At 41.9% G+C, this 27,925-nt stretch overlaps 1 protein-coding gene across 2 annotated transcripts in view; it reads left to right on the forward strand.

The window, feature by feature from the left end:
* LOC101405469 (uncharacterized) overlaps positions 1 to 26,937 on the forward strand; it is a 58,069-nt gene extending 31,132 nt beyond the window's left edge. The window contains exons 1-4 of one of the 2 annotated variants that reach the window (XM_087425408.1): positions 8,843 to 8,981; positions 23,544 to 23,670; positions 23,865 to 23,937; positions 24,309 to 26,937. In XM_087425408.1, the coding sequence (XP_087281534.1) occupies positions 8,961 to 8,981; positions 23,544 to 23,670; positions 23,865 to 23,937; positions 24,309 to 26,088 (2,001 nt within the window). In that variant the 5' untranslated portion in view covers positions 8,843 to 8,960 and the 3' untranslated portion in view covers positions 26,089 to 26,937. Of the gene's footprint in view, positions 1 to 8,842; positions 8,982 to 23,543; positions 23,671 to 23,864; positions 23,938 to 24,308 lie in introns of those variants that run through there. The other variant, XM_014796965.2, reaches the window with a different exon arrangement.
* Positions 26,938 to 27,925: the final 988 nt, after the last annotated feature.

Below are 27,925 nucleotides of genomic sequence, written 5' to 3' on the forward strand. Positions count from 1 at the left end.
AATCTGTTGTATATATTGTACCTTTCTTACAGAAAGCTCCTTTTTTGGGGTGATAGGTGTAGGAACCTGTTTTTATTTTCTATATTATTAAACAGTTGGAATAAATTTTAATGTACGGCAAGTTTGTCAAAGAATATGCTTTCCTGTGAATTGTTATTTTCATATTTGGGCCTTTGCTCTTTGTCCTTCCTTCTGACTGGTGTTTGGTGAATAGACCTTGAATTAAGTAGAGGCCAGTGATAGGGCAGCAAAATCTAGAGCTGGACATATCATCCCTGTATTGTTTTATGTAAATGAGGGTAATATGGAGAACTTCATCTTCAACAATCCATCCCTTTATGGTTCCGTGTTGGAATTCACCAGTAGCCTCACTTTTATGAGATTTGGAAGGCAGAAGCAAATAAAGCGTTAGTCCGATTTTGGAGCCACCATACTGGGAGAGAGACGGTTACATAGGAGCTCTGAGGACACCGTGTTCCATCCCATTCTCTGGATTCTTTGCCCTCCTAGTCAAGAGTATCTTGAAAACCACCACCAACTGTTTGATTTACATTTTCTTACAGGTGTATTTTCCACTGATCTTTTCACAAGTTTCACACCAAAGTCCGTTAGAGTTAGGATTTTTTTGTAAGGCCTCTTGTGCCCACAAGGAAATCTAATTCAGACTTTAGTGGTTGGGAGTATTCTCTGATTCCCCTCTTCTCTAGATGATATCTGAATAAGGTCCAGTGTGTATAGGAAACACCTTATGATGTTAATAGTGCTAGTGAGCATGTTTCCTGATTCACCATGACAGCTACAGTGGGGCATAAACAGAAGGACTTGGGCGTTTGTTTCTCTGCTGCATTGTGCAGTGGCTGCCTTGACCTAGTTCTTCCACGTGAGAACAGTCACCTTTCTCATGTCAGGAAGACTGTGTGTGTTTCCTGTTACTTGCTGAACATAGTCCCTCAATAAGTTTTCAATAATGTTTGATCGTGTGCCATTAAAACTACATGAATTTCAGGGCTGCCCGGTGGCGCAGCAGTTAAGTGCATGTGCTCCACTGTGGTGACTGGGAGTTTGCAGGTTGGGATCCCAGGTGCGCACCGACGCACCACTTGTTAAGCCATGCTGTGGCGGCATCCCATATAAAGTGGAGGAAGATGGGCACGGATGTTAGCCCAGGATCAGTCTTCCTCAAGAAAAAAGGGGAAGATTGGCATTGGATGTTAGCTCAGGGCTAGTCCTCCTCACACATACACACACATAAAACTACCTGAATTTCCTTGTGAAATGAATACTTCTGTAGTTGTTTCATTGGTATATTTTATCAACTGTTTTCTAATTTATCATATGGTGATAAATATTACTGTGGTTTTCATTTCCTTAGAGAATATATTAAAACCTATTTTAATTATGGATTTTCAGATATACTTTACAATTTTCTTCATTTAATCATTTTGCATTGTGATTCAATTTATCATTTGCATTCAAATTCAAGTATTCTTTCCTTAGGCTAGCTTTATTTTTTTGTAGTTGCAATTTTTGTCATGAAACTAATTTCTTGTTCATTCTTAACCCAAGTCTTTAAAATCATGTCTTTTCAGTGCTCTCTTCCAGTGACCTGGGGGATTGCACCTGTAATCAAAGAGAGGAATGTAATGCACTCTAGTAAGAATGACTACAGACCATAAGGGACTGTGAGGTATAACAGTGACAGTGTGCTCAGAAGGACTTCTTACAAGATTTTGGCATGTGATTGTGGATTTGATTGCTATTCAGGGAAGCAAGTTGTTTTCTGTATTGAATGTAGTGAGGAGGTAAACTTTATTCTATCTTTGGTAAACATTTTATCTTTGGTAAACCTAATCATTGTTTTCTAGAAGGCAAAAACAACGTAGTGAAACTAAAGTTAATTTATAAGAAGTTCCAGTCAGTCATGTTAGTAAGAAGAGGGGGATATTAGTCATTTTTATGATTTGGGATTTTATCTTTTACCATTTTTACTGGTATGGTTACAAAATACCCTTAGTTTTGTCTTGGTAACTGTGTACCTTTGATGAAGGAGGTGTGTGAGATTTTTCTTTTCAGCAGGATGAGACTTGGCCTTGCAGTGACTGCAGGCAGCTCCTGGTCCTCTGGGACAGCTTTTTCCTTTCCTGCTTATTATCAAAACACTGATGTATTTCCTGTGGCGTATTAGACACTGTTGACCATGAAGTACCTCAGTTAAAATACATAAATTCACTTCTTAGTATACTACATAATATTTTTTTTTTTTTTTTTAAAGATTTTATTTATTTATTTTCCCCCCAAAACCCCAGTCGATAGTTGTGTGTCATAGCTGCACATCCTTCTAGTTGCTGTATGTGGGACGCGGCCTCAGCATGGCTGGAGAAGCAGCGCGTCGGCGCGAGCCCGGGATCCGAACCCGGGTTGCCAGCAGTGGAGCACGCTCACTTAACCACCAAGCCACGGGGCCGGCCCCATAATATTTTTAATATTAACTTTTTGACTCAACGGAGGCCTTTGAGTTTAGGTAAATTGTGAAACAATACAAACCTAGCAAGGGAGAGAGACAGGAGCACTCTGCCAATCAAGCCTTTCTTTCTCAGAGACTGTGCTCTTGATGCTAATGTTTCAACATCCCTCACATGCCATGTACTTTAGACTCTGTGTACCCAATTTAGCAGAAATGAGGCAGGATAGGATTTGGATATAGTGACATGAAACAAGTTCTTGCAGTCCTGGTGCTTATATGTTTGTGGGAAAAAAGATGGTCAACAAATGGTAACGCTTTGTTGGATAAGATGGAAATAAGGGCTTTGAAGGAAAGTACAAAATAACATTGAGCTAATAGGCAGGCTGAGGTGTGTACATATCTTTTCTACGAGGGTAGGAGTGAGTGAGGGCATCATTATTGTTGTTTAGAGGTAATCATCTAAGGAATAATTCAGGGGAGCTGCAGAGATATTATTTTGAATAATATCCTAATTGAGTATAAATGGAGAATGGGAAATTTTCAACATCTTTTCATCACAGGAGTGGGTGGAAGTCTTTAGTTTCAATGCTACACAAAGCCCCACAGCCCATGTAGCTGTTCACAGGTTTCATTTCCATGTGCTTAGATGCCCAGGCCATTGGTGTGGAAAAGTGGGAAACAGCAGTAATAGCTTTCAGGTTTAAAACAGCAAAGGAAATGGAATGTTTTCCTTTTGTTTTTAGTGTGAATTTATGTAATGGACAGGTTTTGTTCAAGTGGCCACCACAAGAGTGTTCTTTTGGAGTGATGGTACGTTTTTCATCCTCTGATGGCAGTGTTTCTAACATTTTGTGAAAACTCATTAGTGCACATAATATATTTTATATATGTTTATATATGTGTTAAATAATTATTGGAAAATTAATAATATAATTGCTTTCATATGCTAGAAGAATGTTAAGCTTTCTTGAACCTTGATTTTTATGTGTTTAAATCTACTTTCCATCACTGTGGGATCCTTCTTAGGAAAAATTGGAGGACTGAACAAGAAGGACTTAGTCGTCAACCGGGCTTTCTTGCAACCCTGTCTTAATTGAAAAATAACCATGCTCTAGAGCTGCACCTGCCCTCATCTCGTACTCATAACTAGGAGTGAAGTGAAAGAGCTCCCAGAATCTGTCTTTGAGTTTAAATCAGGTTCATGGACAGATCTTTAGTAATACTATGGTTCTAAAACATAAAATTATGTCCCGAAAGGGATCTGCCTGGGGACATCCTCGCTCATGTGCATCAGCATCAGTTCTTTTCACTGCCATCCATAGACCATTTCCAGCTGTTCGTTTCCCACATCAAGCCTACCCTGTGCCTGCTTACTTGGAACCATCTTTAGAAATCCACACGTGTCCCCCTCTGGAATATTTCTCTGAGGCAATAGGAGGAGCTGTGAGCTGAGAGGGGGACAGAAGCCGTGGTAGAACCCATGTCACGGGCACATTCTGTCAGCTGTCAGCCACAGTGACCACAACATCCCATATTTATCGGATCTGCTTGCTTACTTATTCATACAACACTTAGAAATGGACTGACTTTGAATTGGGAAACATGTTGCTCTAGAATTTTTTGAAATATCAATCCCTCCATTAATGCCTCCCTTAACACACCCTTTTACCATAGAGGCTTTAGTGGCCTCCCATTATGCATCCAAGAGTCTCTAAACCTCACAGTGAACATAAGTTGCCCAAGGCATTCTTGTACTGAAATTATTCTCATCCAGTGCGGCACACAATTAGAGAAGCCACTGCTGGCAACTGACAGAGTCTTTTTGTAACTAGAGGCCCTCCCAGGGCCTGAGTTGATGGTCTTCCACAGCCAGCTTCTCATTTTGCCTTAGGCCGTGAATGCAGGACCCCTCATGCTTGCTAATCAGAGAGACCCCTTCATTGAAGAGATATGGGAACTTAGAGTGTAGAACGAAATACTGTGCTTCTGGCATATCCTACTTAGAGGAGGGAGTGTGTTCCCCTCTTCTCTGATTGATATAATCCATGTGGGAGAGTACACTTCCTTTACAGGCACAATGGCCACTTGGGGAGTCATCTGGGAGCCCATGAGTAGCTGGCGTGTTCATATACTTTATAGAGAGTGTGCTGCCATGATGCCTGATGGAGTCCAGTGCAGAGATGCTGCGTTCTTTTCCTAGATCAAACAGGCCATCTTGGATCAAAGATTGGACCCAAGCATGAGATCAGTTACTCAAACCCCAGACAGTCATGCTATCAACCAAAAATTCCCCAGCTAAGAATCAAACTCAGGCACATTTTTACAGATCCCTTGGCCATTGCAAATGATCTAGCTGTCTCATCACAACACTAACAACAACTTCTTTTGTAAAGTTGCCCCTGTTGCCACACAAAGGGCTTGATCTGCTCACCACAGGACAAAAGCCAATCCGTCAAGAGGCAAGATGGTGGTAGAGAAAGGACTTTTATTAGCAAAAAGCCAGCTAATCAGAAGATGGTGGACTCGTGTCCTAAAGAACCATCTTAAAGAGAATAGAGAATCTTGAAGCAGTTATATAGGGCTAGTGGCCTATAGAGGAGGGGGTCCAGAATGTTGACCATCTGATGCTGCACACTGGGGGTCGCCACAGCATCTGTTGCTGACACCACACAAGACTTTTCAGCTGTCATTGATGATGTATACCAGTACAGAATCTCTCTCCAGGGGTTGTTGGAGGAGAAGGTCAAGAAGGTTGTCCATCTGGCACCACAGACTGGGGGTCGCTACACTTCTAAGGAAAGCAAAAGAACAAAGTTACTCTCTTATCGCAGCTGGGAGGTATAAAGCTAAGCAGGGGTCATAAGTCATAATGCTTAATGCGGTTTTCTTTATGTTTCAGTTATTTATTCTCTAGCTTACGTGCAAGCCAGAGTATGTCCAGCTGGGTTAATTACTTAGAGGTTTTCCATAGTTACAACATGGCTCCCTTTCTACAAAAATGGCTTCCTGTATGTCAAGCTCATGTTGAGCCAGTATCAAAACCAATAACCCCCAAACAAGAGACTGATAGAGAAAAACCACTTACCCAGAATGGAAGCCATTGGAGCCAGCAACATCTAGGAACACATAAACTGTAATATGTGAATTGCTGGAGACACAGTATAGATTATCTTGAGAGTTAAATGCTCTCGGGAGGCCAGCCTTAGGGGGCCCCCACAGTTCATGAACGTTTCCTTCAGCAGCCCAACCTGGTTCTCATAGTGAAGATAGGAATACATTGCCTCCTGCTTCATGCAGGAAATGGAGGAAAACAGTTTGATATGCACACAAAGTATTTTGTTCTTTGTAACTTGGACCTTCCCTCAAAGGAAACTAATGTGCCAGAGTCTTATCTGAAGTGCGAATAGACACCTGCAGTCACTTCAGGCTCCTCTCTGACAAAAGTGGAGGAAATATAAGTGCTGAGAACCTGTTTTGAAGTTCATAATCCAGGGATTCTTTACCACCAAATACTGCAGTTTTAATCGTAACAGAAGGGGACATTTGCCCTTTCAAATACCTGACACCACATCAGCAGGGTCCCAGTATAAAAACAGTGGATTAAAACATAGACCTGCAGGACACAGACTCTACTTAAGAATAAGCTACTAGGGAAATCCAAACACACCAGGGAGATAAGTACAAGGAAGCTACAGACTATGAAGCCCCTGACACCTCCAGCTGCAGCACACATAAACATAGTCTGATATCCATTCAAGAAATAACACGTCACTCTAAAGGTCTATTCATCTGAAATCCTATTTCTTCATACATCATGTCTGGGTTTCAGATCAAAAATTAGAGGGCATACGAAAAGGAAAGAAAAAAACATTTTAAAGAGACAAAGCAATCATCAACACAAGATTTGGGTACAACAGAGATTTTGAATGACCAGACTGAATTTAAAATAACTATTAATTTCACACAAAGCCGACTTCAGAAGAGGTAATATATCTGAAAAGGCACATGTATTGAAAATGTATAAAGACCTATTATAACGTAATAATAAAAAGTCAAATATCTCAATTTAAAAATTGGAAAGGATCTGCATACACGTTTTTCCAAGGAAGGTAGACAAATGGCCAAGAGCATATGAAAAACTGCTGGACATCATTAGTCATCAAGGAAATTCAAATCAAAACCCCAATGAGATACCACTTTGCAACCACTAGGATGGCTAGAATAAAAAAGTGAGATAATATCAAATCTTGTCGGGCCGGCTCTGTGGCTTAGCGGTTAAGTGCGCGCGCTCTGATGCTGGCGGCCCGGGTTCGGATCCCGGGCACGCCCCAAGGCACCACTTCTCCGACCAACCCGAGGCCGAGTCCCACGTACAGCAACTAGAAGGATGTGAACCTATGACATACAACTATCTACTGGGGCTTTGGGGGGAAAAAAATGAATAAATAAAATCTTTAAAAAAAAAAAAAAAAAATCTTGTCGAGGATACATGGCGAAATTGGAACCCTCCTACGTGGGTGATATGAATATAAAATGGTGCAGACACTCTGGAAAACAGTCTGGGAGTTCCTCAAAACTTAAACCTGTAATTCCCACATGATCCATCAGTTCCTCTCCTAGGTATATGCCCAAGAAAAATGAAAACACATGTTCACACAAAAACTTGTACATGAATTTTTAGCACCTTTATAGAATCCAAAAGGTGAAAACAAATCCAAATATCATTTAAAGGATGAGTAGATAAATGTGTTTTAGCCATACACTGGAATTATTCGGCCATAAAAATGAATCAAGTATTGATACATGCTACAACATGGATGTGCTTTGAAAAATTATGCTAATGCTAAGTGAAGTCAATCACAAAGACCATATATTATATAATTCTATTCATATGTAAGACCTGAATAGGGAAAACTATAGACAGAAAGCATATGAGTGGTTGTCTGGGGCTGGGATTGGAGAAGGAAGATGGGTAGATTGGGAGCGATAGCTAAAGGGCAGAGGAGTTTCTTTTGAAGTGACAAAATGTTCAAAAAATATCGTGATGATGATCACACGTATCTGTGAATATACTGAAAACCGTGGAACTGTACACTTTAACGGGCCACACTGTACAGTATGTGCATTACATCTCAACAAAGCTGTTGAAGTAAATCAATAAATGCATTCAAGCTCTGCAATCCAGGCTTTTAGGCATATAAGAATTTCCAGGTTAATTAACTGAATACCGTGGAACTGTACACTTTAACGGGCCACACTGTACAGTATGTGCATTACATCTCAACAAAGCTGTTGAAGTAAATCAATAAATGCATTCAAGCTCTGCAATCCAGGCTTTTAGGCATATAAGAATTTCCAGGTTAATTAACACATCCATTACCTCACATAGTTACCTTGTGTGTGTGTGTGTGGTTGTGTGGTGAGAATGGTTAAGAGCCATTCTCTTAACTAATTTCAATTGTACAATACAGAATAAATATATCGAATCACTCCGTTGTAGTCTTTGAGTACAGACACATTTATTAGTCAATTATATCTTATCAAAGCTGGGGGGAAAAGAGTTTCCAGTTGCATCCCATATTTACATAACAATATAGTAGTGAAAATGGGAATCAGCTGCCATAGGGATATTATACCGTTTACATTTCAAACCTCTAGGGACACACGAAAAAACTGATCCAAAATCAATCTCCTTCCAGTGTAAAACGTACACTTGAGAATTTGGTGAACACATCTCATTGCTTGTGGTTGGTGAGAAGAGACCCTGTACCCAGCTAGGGCTGTGAGGTTCCAACTTCCCACGCGAGTCAAGTGCCCCGGGATTCTTGATCTTGAGAACCAAATGAGTGGGGGTGGTGCAGGGACGGGTGGAAGGCTGAACGCTGGCAAGGAGGAAAGATCAAAATGGAGCCAGAGTCTTTATTATAGATGGTAAGGTCACACTTAAGTGTCTGCGTTTCTAAACAAGGGTCAGTGTTCCACGAGTGGCCTCGCAGCCTTACCCCAAGCCCTTGACCCTTAGAGGACATAAGAGCCTCTTTTCCAGTCTGTCCTGGCCCGGGCACCGTCTTGTCTGCACTTGCTCCTTCTTGAAACTGAATCAGAAATTCCCAGTGCACACCTGTGACCACTTGTTTTGCAGAAGCTGCGGGAAGAGCGGAGTCAGCCCCAGGCCGGGAAGGTGTGACCCAGATGGGGGCAGATTCCGGCCCTCCTGGGGAAGGTGGTTCCCTGGAGCCGAGCGTCCTCGCTGTGTGATGTCACTCAGCGGCGAGGGGGCGCGGCCTTGGGAGCTGTCCAACTAGGGGCGGTGCTGGCGCTGTGGGCGGGGCGACGCAACGCACCTGCGTGGACGTCCGTATTCCGGCCTCGCTCACAGTCGCGCGTCGCCTGCCTTTCACAGTCCCTGGTGGCTCTGCTGCGGCCCCTGTCACTCTGTGATCTGCACTGGCCGTGGACGACATAGGAAGGACTCGGGGGACCCAGGAGACTAGAAATGGCGCGTGCGCGGCCCCGGGTGAGGAGACGGGGAGGAGGGCTGGGCGGGACCGGCTTCCCCGCGGTCACCTCCGAGTCTGCGGACCCGAGTCCGCGGGGGCGCCGCTCGGACCTCAGTCCCCTCCGGCCGCAGCGTGGGGGCCGGGCCAGCGGCCGGGATCCCGGGCGTCCTGTGGTCACTGCGCGCGGCGACTGCGGCCCCGGAGCCTCTCTGGGCAGCTCTGCGCCCGCAGCCCCGCGTGTCCCCAGATGCTGCGGTGACCACGGGGAGGGTCATCGGGGACAATCGTGACTCGGTCTCCGGGGCTCCTGCGTGGGAGGAGCTGTGGTCCGTGGGGAGGGACCCAGTCCCTCCTTTCTCCGCAGGGGGAACCTTTTTTCCCTGAATTTTCCATATATTTGGGGAGTACAGTCTCAAATCCACGACCGTGTCCCCCAGTCCAGGTCTTCCTAGGGCTGACAACAAATACCTAAATTTCCAGTCTCTCACCGCGTTCCCAAAGCCAATTTCCCGTCTCCAGTTCACAGCATCGTTATCGACTATTTGTCCTTCTTGGTGCATTTCGAACAGGCACAGTATTTTGTTTATCCTTTTCCCCCAGAGCCATGGCTGGCTCTTTTGTAAAGATAATGTTTGTGGATATTTTACACGAGAGAAAAGCAGCCTATAACCACCTGGAACTACGTTGTGTGAAACCCTTGTGCCCCTCCCCCCAGGGTCTTTCTGGGCGCAGACAGCCTCTGGGAAGTCCTTGGAGTGGAGGTTCCTTTTTGAAACTTTCCTGGGTGGTCTGCGCTGTCAGCACTGCCTCTCCCTGGGTTTGTCATCTTGAAAAGATTTATTCACTTATTTAAGTCTCCGTTTTTCAATATGGGTAAAATGTATTTAATTGAGCTTGAAAGACAGTGTAAAATATTTCCAAACTGGCAAGAAAGAGGTAAATTTCAGAAAAAGTAAGATATTGCATTCCATTTGTTGAGAATTCTGCTTTCAGTGTTTCCTCCCCTGAGCATGTGTAGTTTCTGCGTCTGTTCTTTACTTTTGAGTGTTTTAAAATGACATTTCAAGGCTTAGACTTGCAGACCACAAGTGTTCAAGTGTGATTAATTTTTACAAAACAGTCTTGCCATGTTAATAATAATTAAAATTGACATCTTTTTTCCTTAAAGGAACAGAAATTAGGGGTTTTCTGCTTGAACTAGTGAAAGTGCCTTACAGTTTTTTTCCCTCCTTTCACATAAAAAATGGGTTTGAGAGATGTTGCTGGATTGTTGAAACTCTGGGTTTGTATCATTTAAATAACAGTGTTGTTCCACAGGGGCTCCAGTGGGGGCAGAGGCCTGAGGGCAGTGAATCTAAGCTAAGGCCCCCTTGGGCCTGCACAGGGAAGGACTTGAAGGCCCAGTTGTTCTTCCTGGGGAGCCTCCCCCTGCGGGTGTCCTGCTGCTCACACCCCCCATGGAAGGAGCCTCTATACTGAGAGGAGCTGCAGAGCCCTGGAAAGCTGGGGGTGCACGTGCTCATGGGGGTGGGGGGAGATGCCCTTTCTGAGGTTGTGATTTTCTTAGGCCTGGACATTTTTTTTTCAATTATTTTATTGAAATCATAAAGGTTTATAACATTGTATAATTTCAGGTGTACATTGTTGTTTATCGATTGCTGTATAGACTGAATCCTGCTCACTATCCTTAGTCTAACTTTTATCCGTCACCATAGGTATGCACCCCTTTTTCCTTTTTGCCCACACCCCAGCCTCCTTTCCCTCTGGTAACTACTAGTTTGTTCTCTTTACCCATGTGTTTATCTTCCACGGATGAGTGAAATCATGTGGTATTTGTCTTTCTCTGTCTGGTTTATTTTGCATAACGTCTTACCCTCAAGGTCCATCCACGTTGTCGCAAATGGGACAATTTTGTCTTTTTTTTTTTTTTTTTTTTAAAGATTTTATTTATTTTATTTTTTCCCCCCAAAGCCCCAGTAGATAGTTGTATGTCATAGCTGCACATCCTTCTAGTTGCTGTATGTGGGACTCGGCCTCAGGATGGAGGGAGAAGTGGTGCCTCGATGCGCACCCGGGATCCGAACCCGGGCCACCAGCATTGCAGCGCGCGCACTTAACCACCAAGCCACAGGGCCGGCCCAATTTTGTCTTTTTTTATGGCTGAGTATATATATCCATTGTATATATATGCCACATCTTCTTTATCCAGTCATCTGCAGAAGGGCACTTGGGTTGCTTACACGTCTTGGGTATTGTGAATAATGCTGCAGTGAACATAGGGGTGCATAAATATCTTTCCATTGTTGATTTCAAGATCTTTGAATGAATACCCAGTAGTGGGATAGTTGGATCATAGGGTACTTCTATTTTTAATTTTTTGAGGAATCTCCATACTGTTTTCCATAGAGGCTGCACCAGTTTGCACTCCCATCAGCAGTGTATGAGGGTTCCCTTTTCTCCACATTCTCTCCAACATTTGTTACTTTTTGTCATGGTGATTACAGCCGTTCTGACAGGTGTAAGGTGGTATCTCATTGTAGTTTTGATTTACATTTCCCTAATAATTAGTGATGTTGAACTTCTTTTCATGCACCTGTTGATCGTCTATAAATCTTCCTTGGAGAAATGTCTGTTCATATCCTCTGCCCATTTTTTGATCAAGTTGTTTTTTTTTGTTGAGTCAAATGAGTTCTTTATATAGTTTGGAAATTAACCCTTTGTTGGATATATGATTCACAAATATTTTCTCCCAGTTGGCAGGTTGTCTTTTCTTTTTGTTCACGGTTTTCCTTTGCCTTGCAGAAGCTTTTTAGTCTGATGTGGTTCCATTTGTTTATTTTTTGTTTCCCTTGCCTGAGTAGACATCGTATTCAAAAAGATGCTGCTAAGACCAATGTCAAAGAATGTATTGTCCATGTTGTCTTCTAGGAGTTTTATGGTTTCAGATCTTACGTTCAAGTCTTTAATCCACCTTGAGTTAATTTTTGTGAATGGCGAAAGCAGATGGTCTACTTTCATTCTTTTGCATGTGGCTGTCCAGTTTTCCCAGCACCATTTATTGAAGAGCCTTTCCTTTCTTCCTTGTATGTTCTTGGCTCCTTTGTCGAAGATTAGCTGTCTGTAGATGTGAGGTTTTATTTCTGCGCTTTCAATTCTGTTCCATTGATCTGTGTGTCTGTTTTTGTACAAGTACCATGGTGTTTGGATTACTATAGCTTTGTAGCATATTTTGAAGTCCGGGATTGTGATGCCTCCAGCTTTGTTCTTTTTTCTCAGGATTGCTTTGGCTATTTGAGGTATTTTGTTGTTCTGTATAAAGTTTAGGATTCTTTGTTCTATTTCTGTGGAGCATGTCATTGGGATCCTGATTGGGATTGCATTGAATCTGTTGATTGCTTTAGGTAATATGGACGTTTTAACTATGTTTGTTCTTCCAATCCATAAGCATGGAATATCTTTCCATTTCTTTATATTTTCTTGAATTTCTTTCAGTTAATGTCTTATAGTTTTCAGTGTACAGGTCTTTCACCTTTTTGGTTAAATTTATTCCTAGATATTTTATTCTTTTTCTTGTGATTGTAAATGGGGTTGTATTCTTGACTTCTCTTTCTGCTAGTTTGTTAGTAGTAGTATGGAAATGCTACTGATTTTAGTAAGTTGATATTGTACCCTGCAATTTTGCTGTAGTTGTTGATTATTTCTAATAGTTTTCTGATGGATTCTTTAGGGTTTACTATATATAGAATCATGTCATCTGCAGAGTTTCATTTCTTCCTTTCCATATTATTTGTGACTTTCCCAGCTTTTTTCTTGTAGTTGATTTCTAGTCTCCTAGCATTGTGATTGGAAGAGATGCTTGATGTGATTTCAATCTTAAATTTGTTGAGGCTTGCCTTGTCTCCCCACATATAGTCTATCTTTGAGAATGCTTCTCGATACACATTGAGAAAAATGTGTATTCTGCTGTTTTTGGGTGGAATGCTCTCTATATATCTGTTAAGTCCATCTGATCAAGTGCTTCATTTAAATCCACTATTTCCCTGTTGATGTTCTATCTGGATGATCTGTCTATTGACAGAAGTGGGGTGTTGAGGTCTCCTACTATTGTGTTGCCATCAGTTTCTCCCTTTAGGTCTATTAATAGTTGCTTTATATACTTTGGTGCTCCCTGTGTTAGGTGCATATATATTTGAAAGTGTATATGTCCTCTTGAAAGTGGAAAGTCCCTTTTATCGTTATATACTGCCCCTCTTTGTCTCTCATTGCCTTTTTTATCTTGAAGTCTACTTTGTCTGATATAAGTATGGCAACACCTGCTTTCTTTTGTTTGCCATTAGCTTGGAGTATTGTCTTCCATCCCTTCACTCTGAGCCTATGTTTGTCTTTAGAGCTGAGATGTGTTTCCTGGAAGCAGCATATTGTTGGGTCTTGTTTTCTAATCCATCCAGCTACTCTGTGTCTTTTGATTGGAGAATTCAATCCATTTACATGTGGAGTGATTATTGAGATATGAGGGTTTAATACTGCCATTTTATTTCTTGTTTTCTAGTTGTTCTATATTTCTATTGTTTCTTTCGTTTGTATTTCTGACTGCCGGTCATTTTGGTGCTTTTCTGTGGGGGTTTTCTCTCTTTTATGAATCGTGGCTCTGCTCTGATTTTTTGTTTAGTGGTTACTGTGAGGTTTGTATAAAAGATCTTGTAGATGAGATAGTACATTTTCTCATAGCCCCTTATCTCCATTAGCCTAAGCAGGTTCCATTCCTTTCCTCTTCCCCTTCTGAGTTATCGTCACAAATTATTCTGTTTTGTGTTGTGAGTTAGTGGCTAAGTTGAAGTGTTTATAGTTAACTTTTGATGCTTTCCTTCCCTTTATCTTTTAAGGAAAAATTAATTATTTGCTACCATGTTCTGAAAGAGAGCTGCAGTTTCTTATTTTGTCTGTCTTCTTGCTCAAAGCTTCGTAGATCTTTTCCTTTTTTTTTTCAGGTATGAGGGTATCCTTAATAATTTCTTGTAGGGAAGGTCTAGTGGCGATGAACTCCCTCAGTTTTTGTTTATCTGGGAAAGCTTGTATTTCTCCATCATATCTGAAGGATAGTTTCACTGGATGGAGTATTCTTGACTGCAAGTTTTTGTCTTTCAGTATTTTGAATATATCATTCCATTCTCTCCTAGCCTGTAAGGTTTCTGCGGAGAAATTTGCCGAAAATCTGATAGGGGGTCCTTTGTAGGTTATTTTCTTCTGTGTTGCTGCCCTTAATATTTTTCCTGTCATTGACTTTTGCCAGTTTTACTATTATATGTCTTGGAGAAGATCTTTTAGCATTGATGTAATTAGGAGTTCTCTTGGCTTCATGAATTCATAAGTCCAGTTCCTTGCCCAGGTTTGGGAAGTTTTCATCTATTATTTCTTTGAGCAAGCTCTCTGCTCCTTTCTCTTTCCCTTTTCCCTCTGGAATACCTATAATCCTTACATTGCTTTTCCTAACTGAATCAGATATTTCTCAAAGAATTCCTTCATTTTTTAAAAATCTTGGTTCTTTCCTCTCCTCCACCTGAAGCATTTCTATCCTCTGACTCACTAATTCTTTCTTCTGTAATGTCAGCTCTATTTTTTTTTTTTTAAGATTTTATTTATTTATTTTTTTCCCCCCAAAGCCCCAGTAGATAGTTGTATGTCACAGCTGCACATCCTTCTAGTTGCTGTATGTGGGACATGGCCTCAGCATAGCCAGAGAAGTGGTGTGTCGGTGCGCGCCCGGGATCTGAACCCGGGCCGCCAGCAGCGGAGCGCGAGCACTTAACCGCTAAGCCACGGGGCCGGCCCTCAGCTCTATTTTTTTGTGTGTGTGAGGAAAATCAGCCCTGAGCTAACATCCATGCTAATCCTCCTCTTTTTTTTGCTGAGGAAGACCGGCTCTGAGCTAACATCTATTGCCAATCCTCCTCCTTTTTTTTCCCCCCAAAGCCCCAGTAGATAGTGGTATGTCATAGTTGCACATCCTTCTAGCTGCTGTATGTGGGACGCGGCCTCAGCATGGCCGGAGAAGCGGTGCGTCAGTGTGTGCCCAGGATCCGAACCTGGGCTGCCAGTAGCAGAGTGTGCGCCCTTAACCGCTAAGCCACGGGGCTGGCCCCTCAGCTCTATTTTTTAAGGATTCTAGATTATTTTTTATCTCCTTAATTGTGTTCTTCATATCCAGAATTTCTGCTTGGTTTTGTTTTATAGTTTCAGTCTCTTTGGTGATATATTCCTTATTAATTTTATTCCTGAGCTCATGGAACTGTCTTTCTGAGTTTTCTTGTAACTCATTGAATTTCTTTATGACAGCTATTTTGAATTCTCTGTCATTTGGATTGTAAATTTCTGTGACTTCAGGGTTGGTTCCTGGATATTGGTCATTCTCCTTTGACTCTGAATTGTTTCTGTAGTTTCTCTTGGTGTTTGATGAACTAAGCTTTTGCAGGGGCATTTGTGGTAGTGTCATGTCACAGATTCCACCTGCAACCACTAGGGGGAAGCAGGAGCTGTGTTTCTGATCCTACTCCATCTGCTGGAAGTTGTGCAAGTATGGTGGATGGTCCCACCAGCCGCGAAGGTGTTCACACGCAGGCTCCGGGCTTCCCCCACATGGAGGTGTTCCCACTTGTGGGGCCTCAGTGGTACTATGGGCACTTGTGCTGGCCAGGAAAGCTTTCGTGTGTGCGTATATCTGCCGTCGCCTCTTCTTCCGGTCGCACCAGCCACCGTGCTTGGTGAGTGGGGCTTCTTCACAGAGTCTGAGCAGTGTGGGCTCTCTCACCAACCAGGAAAGCGTTCCCTCACAGGCCCCAGGCTACCACCACCCCTTCCCGTAGTTGTGCCAAGGTGTGCTCCCACTTTTGGGGCAGCAGCAGTACTGTGGTCACTCACACCACCCGGGAAAGCATTTGGGCATGTGCACAGGGCTGCTGAGGAAGGAAGGGTTGCACTCAGCTCTCTCTATCACTTCCCAGGGGCCAGTCCATCCACCTTCATATGTATAGCTGCGTGGGTCTCTCAGCTGTCCTGTAGTGCTGTGTGGGTATGTATGTTCCATTGGTCAGGGAATGTCTGTTTAGTCGTAGTTTATTTTTTTTTATTTTTTGTGAGGAAGATCAGCCCTGAGCTAACATCTGCCAATCCTCCTCTTTTTGCTGAGGAAGACTGGCTCTGGGCTAACATCCATGCCCATGTTCCTCTACTATATTTTTTTATTTTTTATTTTTTTTTAAAGATTTTATTTATTTATTTTTTTCCCCCCAAAGCCTCAGTAGATTGTTGTATGTCATAGCTGCACATCCTTCTAGGTGCTGTATGTGGGACACGGCCTCAGCGTGGCTGGAGAAGCGGTGTGTTGGTGCATGCCCGGGATCTAAACCCGGGCCGCCAGCAGCGGAGCGCACGCACTTAACCGCTAAGCCACGGGGCCGGCCCCATCTTCCTCTACTTTATATGGGACGCTGCCACAGCATGGCTTGCCAAGCGGTGCGTCGGTATGCGCCCGGGATCTGAACCAGCGAACCCCGGGCCGCAGCAGCGGAGCGCGCACACTTAACCGCTTGCACCACCGGGCCGGCCCCTTAGTTGTAGTTTAAAGGGGGAAAGATAAAGGGAACAGCTCACTCTACCATGTTGCTGACATAACTCCTAGGCCTGGACATTTTTATACATTATGTTCAAGTTTTGCATCCACAGTGTAGGTGACTCAGGGCATGATTTGTGGACATTGACAAGTCTGTGAAGATCAGGTGTTTTGTCTCCTGGACAAAGGGGTTTATGAATTTGGGAGTTCATCTGTGTCAGAACCTTAAACTGAATCAGGCTGAGAGTTTTCTCACTTGTGAGAAAGGAAGCCTGGAGGAGGCAGTGCTTCCATGCTCACAGGAGAGGGGAAGGTGTGTGGAGCTCCCAGAGTTCATTCTTGTGGCCGCTCAGGTGTCCCCTCCCTCCTTCACCAGGCACAAAGCGCTCTAGGGCTTACATCTCAACCGGGAGTGTTTAGACCCCAAGTTTGGGAATATGTTCAATTTTCTGAATGTGAGTTTTCCTTTTCAACTGAGGAGAAGCAGGCTGCTTATCCATTTTGATTCTAATATTTGTGTTTTATTCTTTTGGATTCCTTTATCAATTGAAGATTGTAGCCCTTTGATCCTAGTTTCTGTTAGCACTTGGGACCTGAAACTGTAAGTTGATTGAGAGGTAGGATGTGAGTAAGGGAGGAATATTGTGGAACCAAGTAGATTTTTTTGTTCCATTTAGACAAGAGAACCTCAGGATGTGAGATGGGTATGTTTAAGCTCTCAGTGCATTTACCAGTGTTAAGTCCCTGACTGTATGTCTATGCCTCCAGAGATCCTTGACGTATTAATGGCTATCCTATCTCTAAGGCAAATGAATTCCTATTTTAATGGATATGAGGGAGAACCAATTGAGTTTCTATTCTAATTGATATGAAGAAAACACTGCAAAGCTTCTGTAAATCTCTCAAATTCCTGTACATTTCAGGGCTTAATTGCAAAACCCCTAATGCACTGTAATATGCTATCCATTTCTGAAAATATCTCCAGTGTGAAATATAGTGGAGGGACAAACTGTAATGCGCCTTGTCCTTTTAGTCAGAAAGGATTTGTGAATTTTTTATGGTTTACATTTTATATCCATTAGTGTTTAAAGGATTAAATCTTGGAGTGGTTTCCTATGTAGAACAGTTTAAATGAAGTTAGTTAATAATGGAAAAGTTAATTAAAAATAATCCTCATGCATAGGAAAATATGATTATATAAATTTGTCTCCTCATTTTAAATAAATAACACATGGGAAGGTTAAAAAAATTCCTAAGAGAGGAAACTAACTTAAGGAGACTCCCTGCCTGCATATCCTGCCCCACTCCTCTGCTCTCACTCCAGCCCCCCTCAAATGACCAGTTTTGATCACTGCTTCATCATCCTGTTAGTGTTTCTTTATATAAAAACAAGCCAGTGTGAATGCCTATTTTTCTTACCTGTGTCTGTTCTTATAAGGAGTGCCCAGGGTCCACACATTTGATGTTTGACTTCTGAGAACTTAAGCCTCACCCCTCCCTTTCCCCTAGGCCTTCTTGTCTGGACGGGCTGATGAGAAAGCCTGGAGGCTCCTGCACTGTGAGCTGCTGCTTGCTGGGCAGCTCCTCCTGTGAGCTGTGCTGCCCTGTGTGCATTGTTGACACACCACGCCTGGGTTCTATATACGGAAGACTCTGAGTTGGCAATTTCAGTTCCTTTGGGAGCAGGAGTCTGGGAATGGGGCCCGTGGTCCTGGGTCAGTGTTTTGGGTGGTCCTGGGTCAATGTTTTAAGAGTGATGGTGGGTCTGATACGGGGGTCACCGCAACATTAGGGGGATCTGAGGGAAATAGAAGGATGATTATACCCTGTGAATGAGGTAAGCCCATCAGATGGTCACTCCTTAAAGAGCAGTTATTTCAGAGAGAAAGACAAGTAACAGAGAAAGGCAGCCAGTAGATGGTGGGCTTAGTCCACACTCCTAATACTAGAGGGCTCGCCAGGAAGGACACTTAAGTACCTCTGCTGCTGCTGCCCCTGCCTTTACTGTAACTAAGATCCTGACCCTCTGTGTAATGAGGGACAACGCTGACAGCCTCACTGTGGCATAGCAAAGGGATTAAACTGTCTTAAGCCCAGATTATTTAAAAGTCTATAAAGCAAGCAGTTGTCATGGAGGAGGCCTCTAACCATGTTGGCAGTGATGTGAGTCCCTCTGGTGGGAACAAAAATAGTGACTATCAGGATAGAGAGGAAACCCCCTCCAGTAAAGTATATCCAGTGACCAAAATACAGAACAGGGAAGGACGGTAGGGAGGGAACAAGAGAAAATGTACTGAAACAAAGATCTACAATTTGACCCAATTGGAAATCCAAAATGTGCTAAAAGAGTTTACATGACAGCAAAGACGAAAGAACCTTCCTTGGCTTTTGATCCTCTACATCATAGGTTCTGAATTAATACTAACATCCCCTGTAACGCACTAATTCGCAAAACTTGATGAAATTAATCAAACTATATTTCTTTTTTTTTCTTTTTCTTTTTGTTTATAATTTTTATTTATTTATTTTTCCCCCAAAGCCCCAGTAGATAGTTGTATGTCATAGCTGCACATCCTTCTAGTTGCTGTATGTGGGACGTGGCCTCAGCATGGCCAGAGAAGGGTACGTCGGTGCGCGTCCGGGATCCGAACCCAGGCCGCCAGCAGCGGAGCGCGCACGCTTAACTGCTAAGCCACGGGGCCGGCCCGCAAACTACATTTCAAATTATAGGTATACCTGGGGATTCCACTAAATGTAAGCAATTCCCCTCATAACCTTAAGGGGACTTACTGAATATAATATAGAGGACAAATAGGTGTAGCTCATTTTAACAGCAGAATGCTCACCTTGCCTAAATTCCTCATAGTCATAACACCCATTCTCCTAAAGTATCCTCTAGTGAGGAGGGAAGCTCTGAATCAATAATTCATAAATTAAAATTAAAGTAAGTCTTTACTACTTCCAAATTGGCCTGACAAAATGGGACCCCATTGCCCTCAGCTTCCCAGTTAAGTTAGTTAATGTGGCCAAATGTAACTTAAAGAAGTGATTATCCCCAGTGCTTCCCCCTTTAACAGCCTTATTCAATCTGTTCTTAAACCTTTAAAGAAAGAATGACACCTTGCTTTGGATCATCACAACCCTGAGAGCGAGGTTGCACCAAAAAAGCGCTATACCCTGTCCCCAACATTATGGAAATTACTGACTCCACCCACTCAGCACCTGGTAAGCATTCTGCTCTCACAGATTCGGCTCAGTCTGTTATGTTCAGTGCTGTGTCCACGGCCTCTCGGCTGCACTTGGCCTTCCCCTCTGAAGGGACATGACACGCTTTACCTGGTTACCCTCAGGGAACCTCAGCAGCCTTGCCATCCCACAGGTTCTGCAGGTAGGATCTGAACTGCATCCACTTTGCTCCAGAAACACAGGTCTGACATTACGTTAGTGACCTGCTCCTCTGAGGACATTGACTTCACATTCGTTCAGAACATACAAATATTTTTAAAAGGAGCTTTCAAAAAGTGGATGGGCCATTGACCCACATATAATGTGAGGTTCTAAAACCTTGGTTAAGTTTCTAAAGATCCTTTGGTGATCAGACAGCTGCTCCCTCCCTGACACTGGGAAGAAATAGCTATAGCCCCCTCAGCAACACGACATCTACTAGGTTCTTTTTTTTTTTTTTTTTAATTTTATTTATTTATTTTTTCCCCCAAAGCCCCAGCAGATAGTTGCATGTCATAGCTGCACATCCTTCTAGTTGCCGTATGTGGGACGCGGCCTCAGCATGGCTGGAGAAGCGGTGCGTCGGTGCGTGCCCGGGATCCGAACCCGGGCCGCCAGTAGCGGAGCGCACACACTTAACCGCTAAGCCATGGGGCCGGCCCATCTACTAGGTTCTTTTGCTGTTGGGCAGGCAGTGTATTTCTTGGTTACAAACTTTAGTTGAGCCCATTTATGCTGTAACTTGCAAATTGGCCCACCTTGAATGGGTACCCCTACCACAGAAGGCTCTAGACCCTGTTTAAATTGCCACACAGGGGCCGGCCCCGTGGCTTAGCGGCTAAGTGTGCGCGCTCCGCTGCTGACGGCCCGGGTTTGGATCCCGGGCATGTACCGACGCACCGCTTCTCCGGCCATGCTGAGGCCGCATCCTACATACAGCAACTAGAAGGATGTGCAACTATAACATACAACTGTCTACTGGGGCTTTGGGAAGAAAAAGGGAAAAGAAAGGAGGATCGGCAAAAGACGTTAGCTCATGGCCAGTCTTCCTCAGCAAAAAAGAGGAGGATTGGCATGGATGTTAGCTCAGGGCTGATCTCCCTCACAAAAAAAAAAAAAAAAAAAAAAATTGCCATACAACAGGCACTCCTGTTAGTGCCCTCAGGATTTCCTTCAATATAGAGGCCTCAGTGACCTCCTTTCATGCCTCCTGGCGTACCCACGATGGCCTTAAGTTATCCATAGGCGTCTGGTGCAAGAAACTGCTTGAGGCTCCATGCTACATACCCTTAAGAGCTACAGTTACCATCACGTACTGGGCTTTCTTGAAAGTGGAGGCACGTAAGCACTGAGCATGTGACCTTCTACCAAGCTGTCCATTGTACCTTTGTCCGGGAAACCACCCCCCTCAGGTCAGTATACCCACCAACACTTCCATGTGATATGATGGAGTCAAACTTTGGCTCTCCAACTTAAGTCACCTGGAGGAGGGCCTCTGTTCTATTCAGTCCCCTGAAAGACTCTGTAGTTTTAGAAGAGGTCACCATTCTCCCAGGTGGAGAGTTCCCTCACAAGTTCCTCAGGATTAACTGAATGCACAGCTCTGGGGAGTGGATAGACTTTAAGGACAACATCACATATTCCTACATGATGGGGCTCAGTGGAGAGCTGCTGCTCTTCATCCCTAGTTGGGACATCTCTGATAAAGGACCAAACCCAAGGGTCACACAGCTAACCAGATGTCAGGTAGTCATCTTACTGCTGGCCCCATCTACGTATGTACACAGACTTTTGTACGATTGTCTGAGAGTTGCAGCTTTGTGGTAAAAAAAAAAAAAAAAAAAAAAAAAAAACTGTAGGAATCTCTTGACTCAGAGATACCCAAAATATAAATGTAGGTAACCCTCGTTGTACCTGAACTAGGACCACAGTACAAGGACTCAACAGGACACTCCTCATCCACGTTGGAGTTTTGACGCTGCTGATAGTAACCATGGCACCTCTCAGGGTATACAGTGCGCTACTCTCCAACAAGGCATTCGATGAAAGTTTCACCTCCCTTATGGGTCTCAGGCTCATAGAGCACCATACTGGCTTATTGAAATCAGATGGATGAGAGATGTCCTATTTCAGTCATCAGTCATCAGGGATGAGTTGTTATGAGGTTGTCTTAATCTTTTTTTTTTAATACACTTCAGTTATTTCAGAGCAGTTTCATGTTTCCAGAAAAATTGATGAGAGGGTACAGAGAGTTCCCACATAATCCTTCCGCATTCACACAGTTTGCACTACTTTTTTTTGTCTTGTGTGACAGTGGTACATTTGTTGTAGTTACTCACCAATATTGATACATAAAAGTGCACAGTTTACCTTAGCATTGACTCTTTATATTATAGGATCTGTGGGTTCTGGCAAATGTTTAATGACATATATCCTTCATTTTTGTATCATACAATGTGGTTTCACTTCCCTCAAAATCTCTTATGCCCCACCTATTCATTCATTCTTCCCACCCACCCTCAAATCCTTCACAACCAGAGGTCTTTTTAATGGCTCATCATTTTTTCCTTTCCAGAATGTTAGGTACTTGGAATGGTACAGTATGTAGCCTTCTGAGATTGGCTTTTTTCACTTAGCCATATACTTTTAAGGTTCCTCCATGTGTTTTCATGGCTTGATACCTCATTTCGTTTCATCACAGAACAGCACTTCATCATATGGGATATACCAATGATTGATTATCCGTTCGATTCTTGAAGGATATCTTGCTTAACTCCAACTCTTGGCAATTAAAAAATAAGTGCCTATAAACATTCCTTATATAGGTTTTTGTGTGAACATAAGGTTTTAATTCATGAAAGTTAATACCAAGGAGTGTGATTGCTGGATCTTACTCTGTGTAGTAAGAGTGTGTTTAGTTTTGACAGAAAATTCTTGTGTTCCGGTGTAGGCATACCAATTTCCATTCCCAGCAGTAATGAATAAGGATTACCTGTAGCTTCACTTTTCACCAATATCTGGTGTTCTGAGTGTTTTGAATTTTAGCCTTTTAATAAGTGTGGAATCTTTGTTGTTTTATTTGTAATTCCCCAAAGATATAAGTTGAGCATGATTATATTGCTTATTTCCCAGCTGTATATCTTCTTTGGTGAGGTTCTATTTAGATCTTTTGTCCATTTTTAGTTGGATTGTTGTGTACCTGACTACTTCTAAAGGACTGGGGTACTTTAGAAACAGTATGGCCAGTTGGACCTTATTAATAGTTGGATTTCCACAATTCTCCTGGACACCAATGTCCGATGTTGGGAATGGAAGAAAAAGCTTCCAGTTCTTCTCTTTATTTTTATTCATTAAAACTTTATGCACATTTGATACTCTGTTTCATAGAGTGCTGTTAATGGTGGGTAGTAAGGAAAGAGATGAGTTTTTCTCACAAGGTATTGATGGTCTTAAAATTTGTTTCATTTGTGTAGAATTTCTGTCACTTCCTAGCATGCTTGGACCCTCCTATTAGAGAGTAATAAGATGTAATGTGATCCAGTAAAAGTGTGTAAATAATTTCCATGTGCTCATGATGCTGTTAAATTTATAAGGAAGTGTGGACAGAGAGTAACTTTCTGATGATCAAGTCATAGAATAAATGTTTGGAGATGACAGAATCATACATAATCTTCCTACAAATGGAGCATAGATGTTTAGTGCTCTCAGTCTCATGCATCCTACTGTACACATATTTGTGATATTTTAGGACTCAGTGGCCTTTGAGGATGTGGCTGTGAACTTCACCCCGGAGGAGTGGGCTTTATTGGATCCTTCACAGAGGAAACTCTACAGAGATGTGATGCAGGAAACTTTCAGGAACCTGGCCTCAATAGGTAAGATGATGACTTTAACCTTTACTCGTCAATTAAGAGAATAAGTGTTTCTTTCCCGTCAGCATTGTTCCAAGATGTGGAATATGGAAAGGTAGGATGTTAGTAAATAAATCGGGCATGGTCATAGCTAACAATGGACATAGAATCTAATAACTTTTCTATAATTTCTAATATTTTGGAATCTTTTTTCTCAGTCTGCATTTTACAAAAAAATGGGGAAGATCATGACATTGATGATCAGTACAAAAACCGGGGGAGAAAACTAAGGTAAGTCACTCTCAGAATAGAAAGTCGTAGCTCACGAGAATTCTGTTATGTTATGAAATTTTAAAAGAAGGAAACAAAACAACCCTGCTTCAAATGTATTTATTCTTAGAACATTTTCACCAGAAATACTTTGTATATGTGACATAGATGTTCAGTGTTTGCAAAGTAGTTCACTTGGAAACAGTATTAATAAACCCTATATATGAATATCACTGTTTGGATAATAGCAAGGGTGAAGTCCTCTTACAGAGCATTCAGTGTATTCAATTTCAGAGAATCCAGACAAGGCAGAAAACCAACACTTTTCCTATAAGTCATAATAAACATAGCAAACATAAAATCATTAATAACGTGCTTCTCATTTTTTACAGAAATTGTATGGTAGAGAGACTCTGTGAAGGTGAAGAGGGTAGTCAGTGTGGAGAAAACTTCAGACTTATTCCAAATCTTAGTCTGAACAAGAAGACTACTGGAGTGAAACCACATGAATGCAGTGCATGTGGAAAAGTCTTCAAACATCTTTCATCCCTTTATAGGCATATCAGATGTCACACTGGACACAAACCATATGCATATCAGAAATATGGAGAGAAGCCATATAAATGTAAGGAAGGTGGGAAAGTCTTCCGTTATGTCCAATTTTTTGAAAAACATAAAAGAAATCACAATACAGAGGAAAACAATCAATATAAGGAATGTGAGAAGACCTTTAGTTGTTCCACTTCTTTGAGAAGACATGAAAGAATTCGCACCAAGGAGAAACCCAAACAGTGTAAACAATGTGGAAAAGCCTTTAGGTATCATCATGCTTTTCAAAGGCATGAAAAGACTCACATAGAAGAGAAAACCTATGAACGTAAGCAGTGTGGTAAAACTTTCATTTCTCATCAAGGTCTCCGAATACATGAAGGAGGAAATCACAATGGAGAAAAGCCCTATGCTTGTAAGGAATGTGGGAAAGCCTTCCGTTATCGTGCATCCTTTCACATACATGAAAGAATTCACACTGGAGAAAAACTCTATGAATGCAAGGAATGTGGGAAAACCTTTATGTGGTTCAAAAGCTTTCGAAGACACATGGTAATGCACAAGGGAGATGTTCCTTATATGTGTGAGGAATGTGGAAAAGCCTTTAGTTGTTCCACTTCATTGCGAAGACATGAAATAATTCACACTGGGGAGAAACCCTATCAATGTAAACAATGTGGAAGAAGCTTTAGGTATCATCAGACTTTTCGAAGACATGAAAGTACTCACACAGGACAGAAACCCTATGAATGTAAGCAATGTGGTAAAGGTTTTGTTTCTCACCAAGGTTTCCAAACACATGAAAGAAATCACACTGGAGAGAAACCCTACAAATGTAAACAGTGTAGTAAAGCATTCAGTTGTCCCTATTCTCTTCAAAAACACGAAAGAATTCACAGTGAAAAGAAACCCTATGAATGTCTGGAATGTGGCGAAGCCTTTAGTTATTCCACTTCATTGCAAACACATAAAAGAACTCACACTGGAGAGAAACCCTATCAGTGTAAAACATGCAATAAAGCATTCACTTCTTCCAGTTCTCTACGAACACATGAAAGAACTCACACTGGAGAGAAACCCTATGAATGTAAAAAATGCAGTAAAGCATTCAGTTGCTCCAGTTCTCTACGAACACATGAAAGAACCCATACTGGAGAGAAAACCCATGAATGTCAGGAATGTGGGAAAGGATTCATTACTCTCGGTTCATTGCGAATACATCAAAGGAGTCACACTGGAGAAAAACCCTATGAATGTAAACAATGTGGTAAAGCCTTCAGTTATTACCTTTCCTTAAAATTACATGGAAGAATTCATACTGGAGAGAAACCCTATGAGTGCAAGGAATGTGGGAAAGTCTTCTCCTATCACCAAACCTTAAAAATACACTTGAGACTGCACACTGGAGAAAAGCCCTATGAATGCAAGGAATGTGGGAAAGCCTTCTCTTATCACCAAGCCTTAAAAATACACCTGAGACTACACAATGGACAGAAATCCTATCAATGTAAACAATGTGGTAAAGCCTACAAATATTATGGTTTCTTACAAATACATGAAAAAAGGCATACTGAAGAGAAACCCTATGAATATCAGGAATACGGGAAAGCCATTATTTCTTGAAGAAATTTTCCAGGACATGTAAGGATGCACACAAGAGAAAAATGTAAATGTGAAGAATGAGAAAGCCTTCTGTCATCTCAAGTCCTTACGAAGACGTGAAAGTACCCACTTGATAAAAACCTCTTGCATGTGAAGCAGCCTGGGGAATACTTCAATTGGCCCTCACCCTTATATGCAAAAACTCCCACTGAAGAGAATTGAAGAAACATGGGAAATTAATCCATATATAATTAATTATATATGGATTAATTTTATATAATTATATATATTTATATATATACAATTATATAATATATATAATCCATATATAATTAATCCATATATAATGTTCTGGAAAATTTTTAACATGAAAGAGTTGTTTTAAAAGTTGTAAGTATATTGTGTTTACCAAGCCCCTTTCTTAAAATGCAACATTGGACTGGATTTCTACTAATTACTTACTTTTAGAAATGAAGCAAGAGTTCTGTGAGTTGTCTTTCAAAAACAGTACATAAGATTAATAGGTAATGCTTTTTCCTTAAATTGGTTAATATTTTCTCTTTCCGTTTTGCAGCCTGTTGGATCCATGGGTGAATTGAGGTGTATTTCTAATATGCAATTAGGCTTAATTTTTTTAATAATGTTGTATTTGTTGTGTTAAGGGGCTATTGAAAATTGCTACTTTGGTTTTTGTTGGGATTTTCCTACTCGCCATGTGTAGAAGTGCCTAGATATCCCTAACCCATTATATATATTGTACCTTTCTTACTGAGAAAGCTTTTTTGAGGTGGTGGGTGTGGGAGCCTTTTTCTGTTTTGCATACTATTAACATTGAGAATAAATTTGTACATATGGCAATTTCATCAAAAAGTATAGTTTCATGTGAATTATTTTCATATTTTGGCCTCTGTTCATCCTTCCTTCCAACTGATATTTGGTAGACTTTGAATTAGTTAGACCTGTGAGAGGGCAGCAAAATCTAGAGCTGGCCGTATCACCTAGATTGCATTACGTCAATAAAAGTGTAATGTTAGGAACTAGATTTTTCAGTCCACCTCCTTTATGGTTCCGTGTTAGAATTCACCAGTAGCCTCACTTGCACGGGATTTGGAAGACAGAAGCAAAAAGGCGTTAGTCAGATTTTGGAGCCACTATACTGGGAGAGAGACAGATGAATAGGAGCTTCGAGGACACCATGCTCCAGCCCACTTTCCAGATTCTTTGCCTTTCCAATCAAGAGTATCCTCAAAACTAACACCAACGGTTTGATTTCTATTTTCTTAGAGATGTAGGTTTCCACTGAGGTTTTAACAAGTTTCACAGCAAAGATGTATCAGAGTTTGGGTTTTTCTTTAAGCCCTGTTATGTGCACCAGGAAACTAATTCAGTCTTTTGTGCTTGGGAGTATTCTCTGATTCCCTTTTTCTCTAGATGATATTTGTATAAGGTCTAATTTGTATAGGAAACACCTTATGGTGTTACCAGTGCTAGTGAGCATGTTTCCTGATTCACCATGACATCTACAGTGGGGCAGTAAAAAGAAGGACGTGGGAGTTTGTTTTTCTGCTATACTGTGCAGCAGCTGCCTTGACTCCTTGCATGTGAGAATAATCACTTTCCTCCTGTCAGCAAACCTGTGGGTATTTCCTAGGCAAAACTCGAAGTACTTCTCTCTGCCACGGCTAACATAGTGGCCAACCAGTGCACCTAACGTGAAAAAACGTCACTGGTAACATAATCGATGGACCTACTTTCCAAGCCTAGGAAGGTGTCCCTAGAGCTGAAAGCAAATGGACTTCAAAGAGCCCTTTACCCCCGCCACTAGTTCCTTGCTGTGCTCTGACCAGGATACTTATAT

The sequence above is a fragment of the Ceratotherium simum genome, chromosome 39, assembly GCF_057802395.1.
Source record: "Ceratotherium simum simum isolate JZ-2026a chromosome 39, ASM5780239v1, whole genome shotgun sequence".
Taxonomy (NCBI): Eukaryota; Metazoa; Chordata; class Mammalia; order Perissodactyla; family Rhinocerotidae; genus Ceratotherium; species Ceratotherium simum.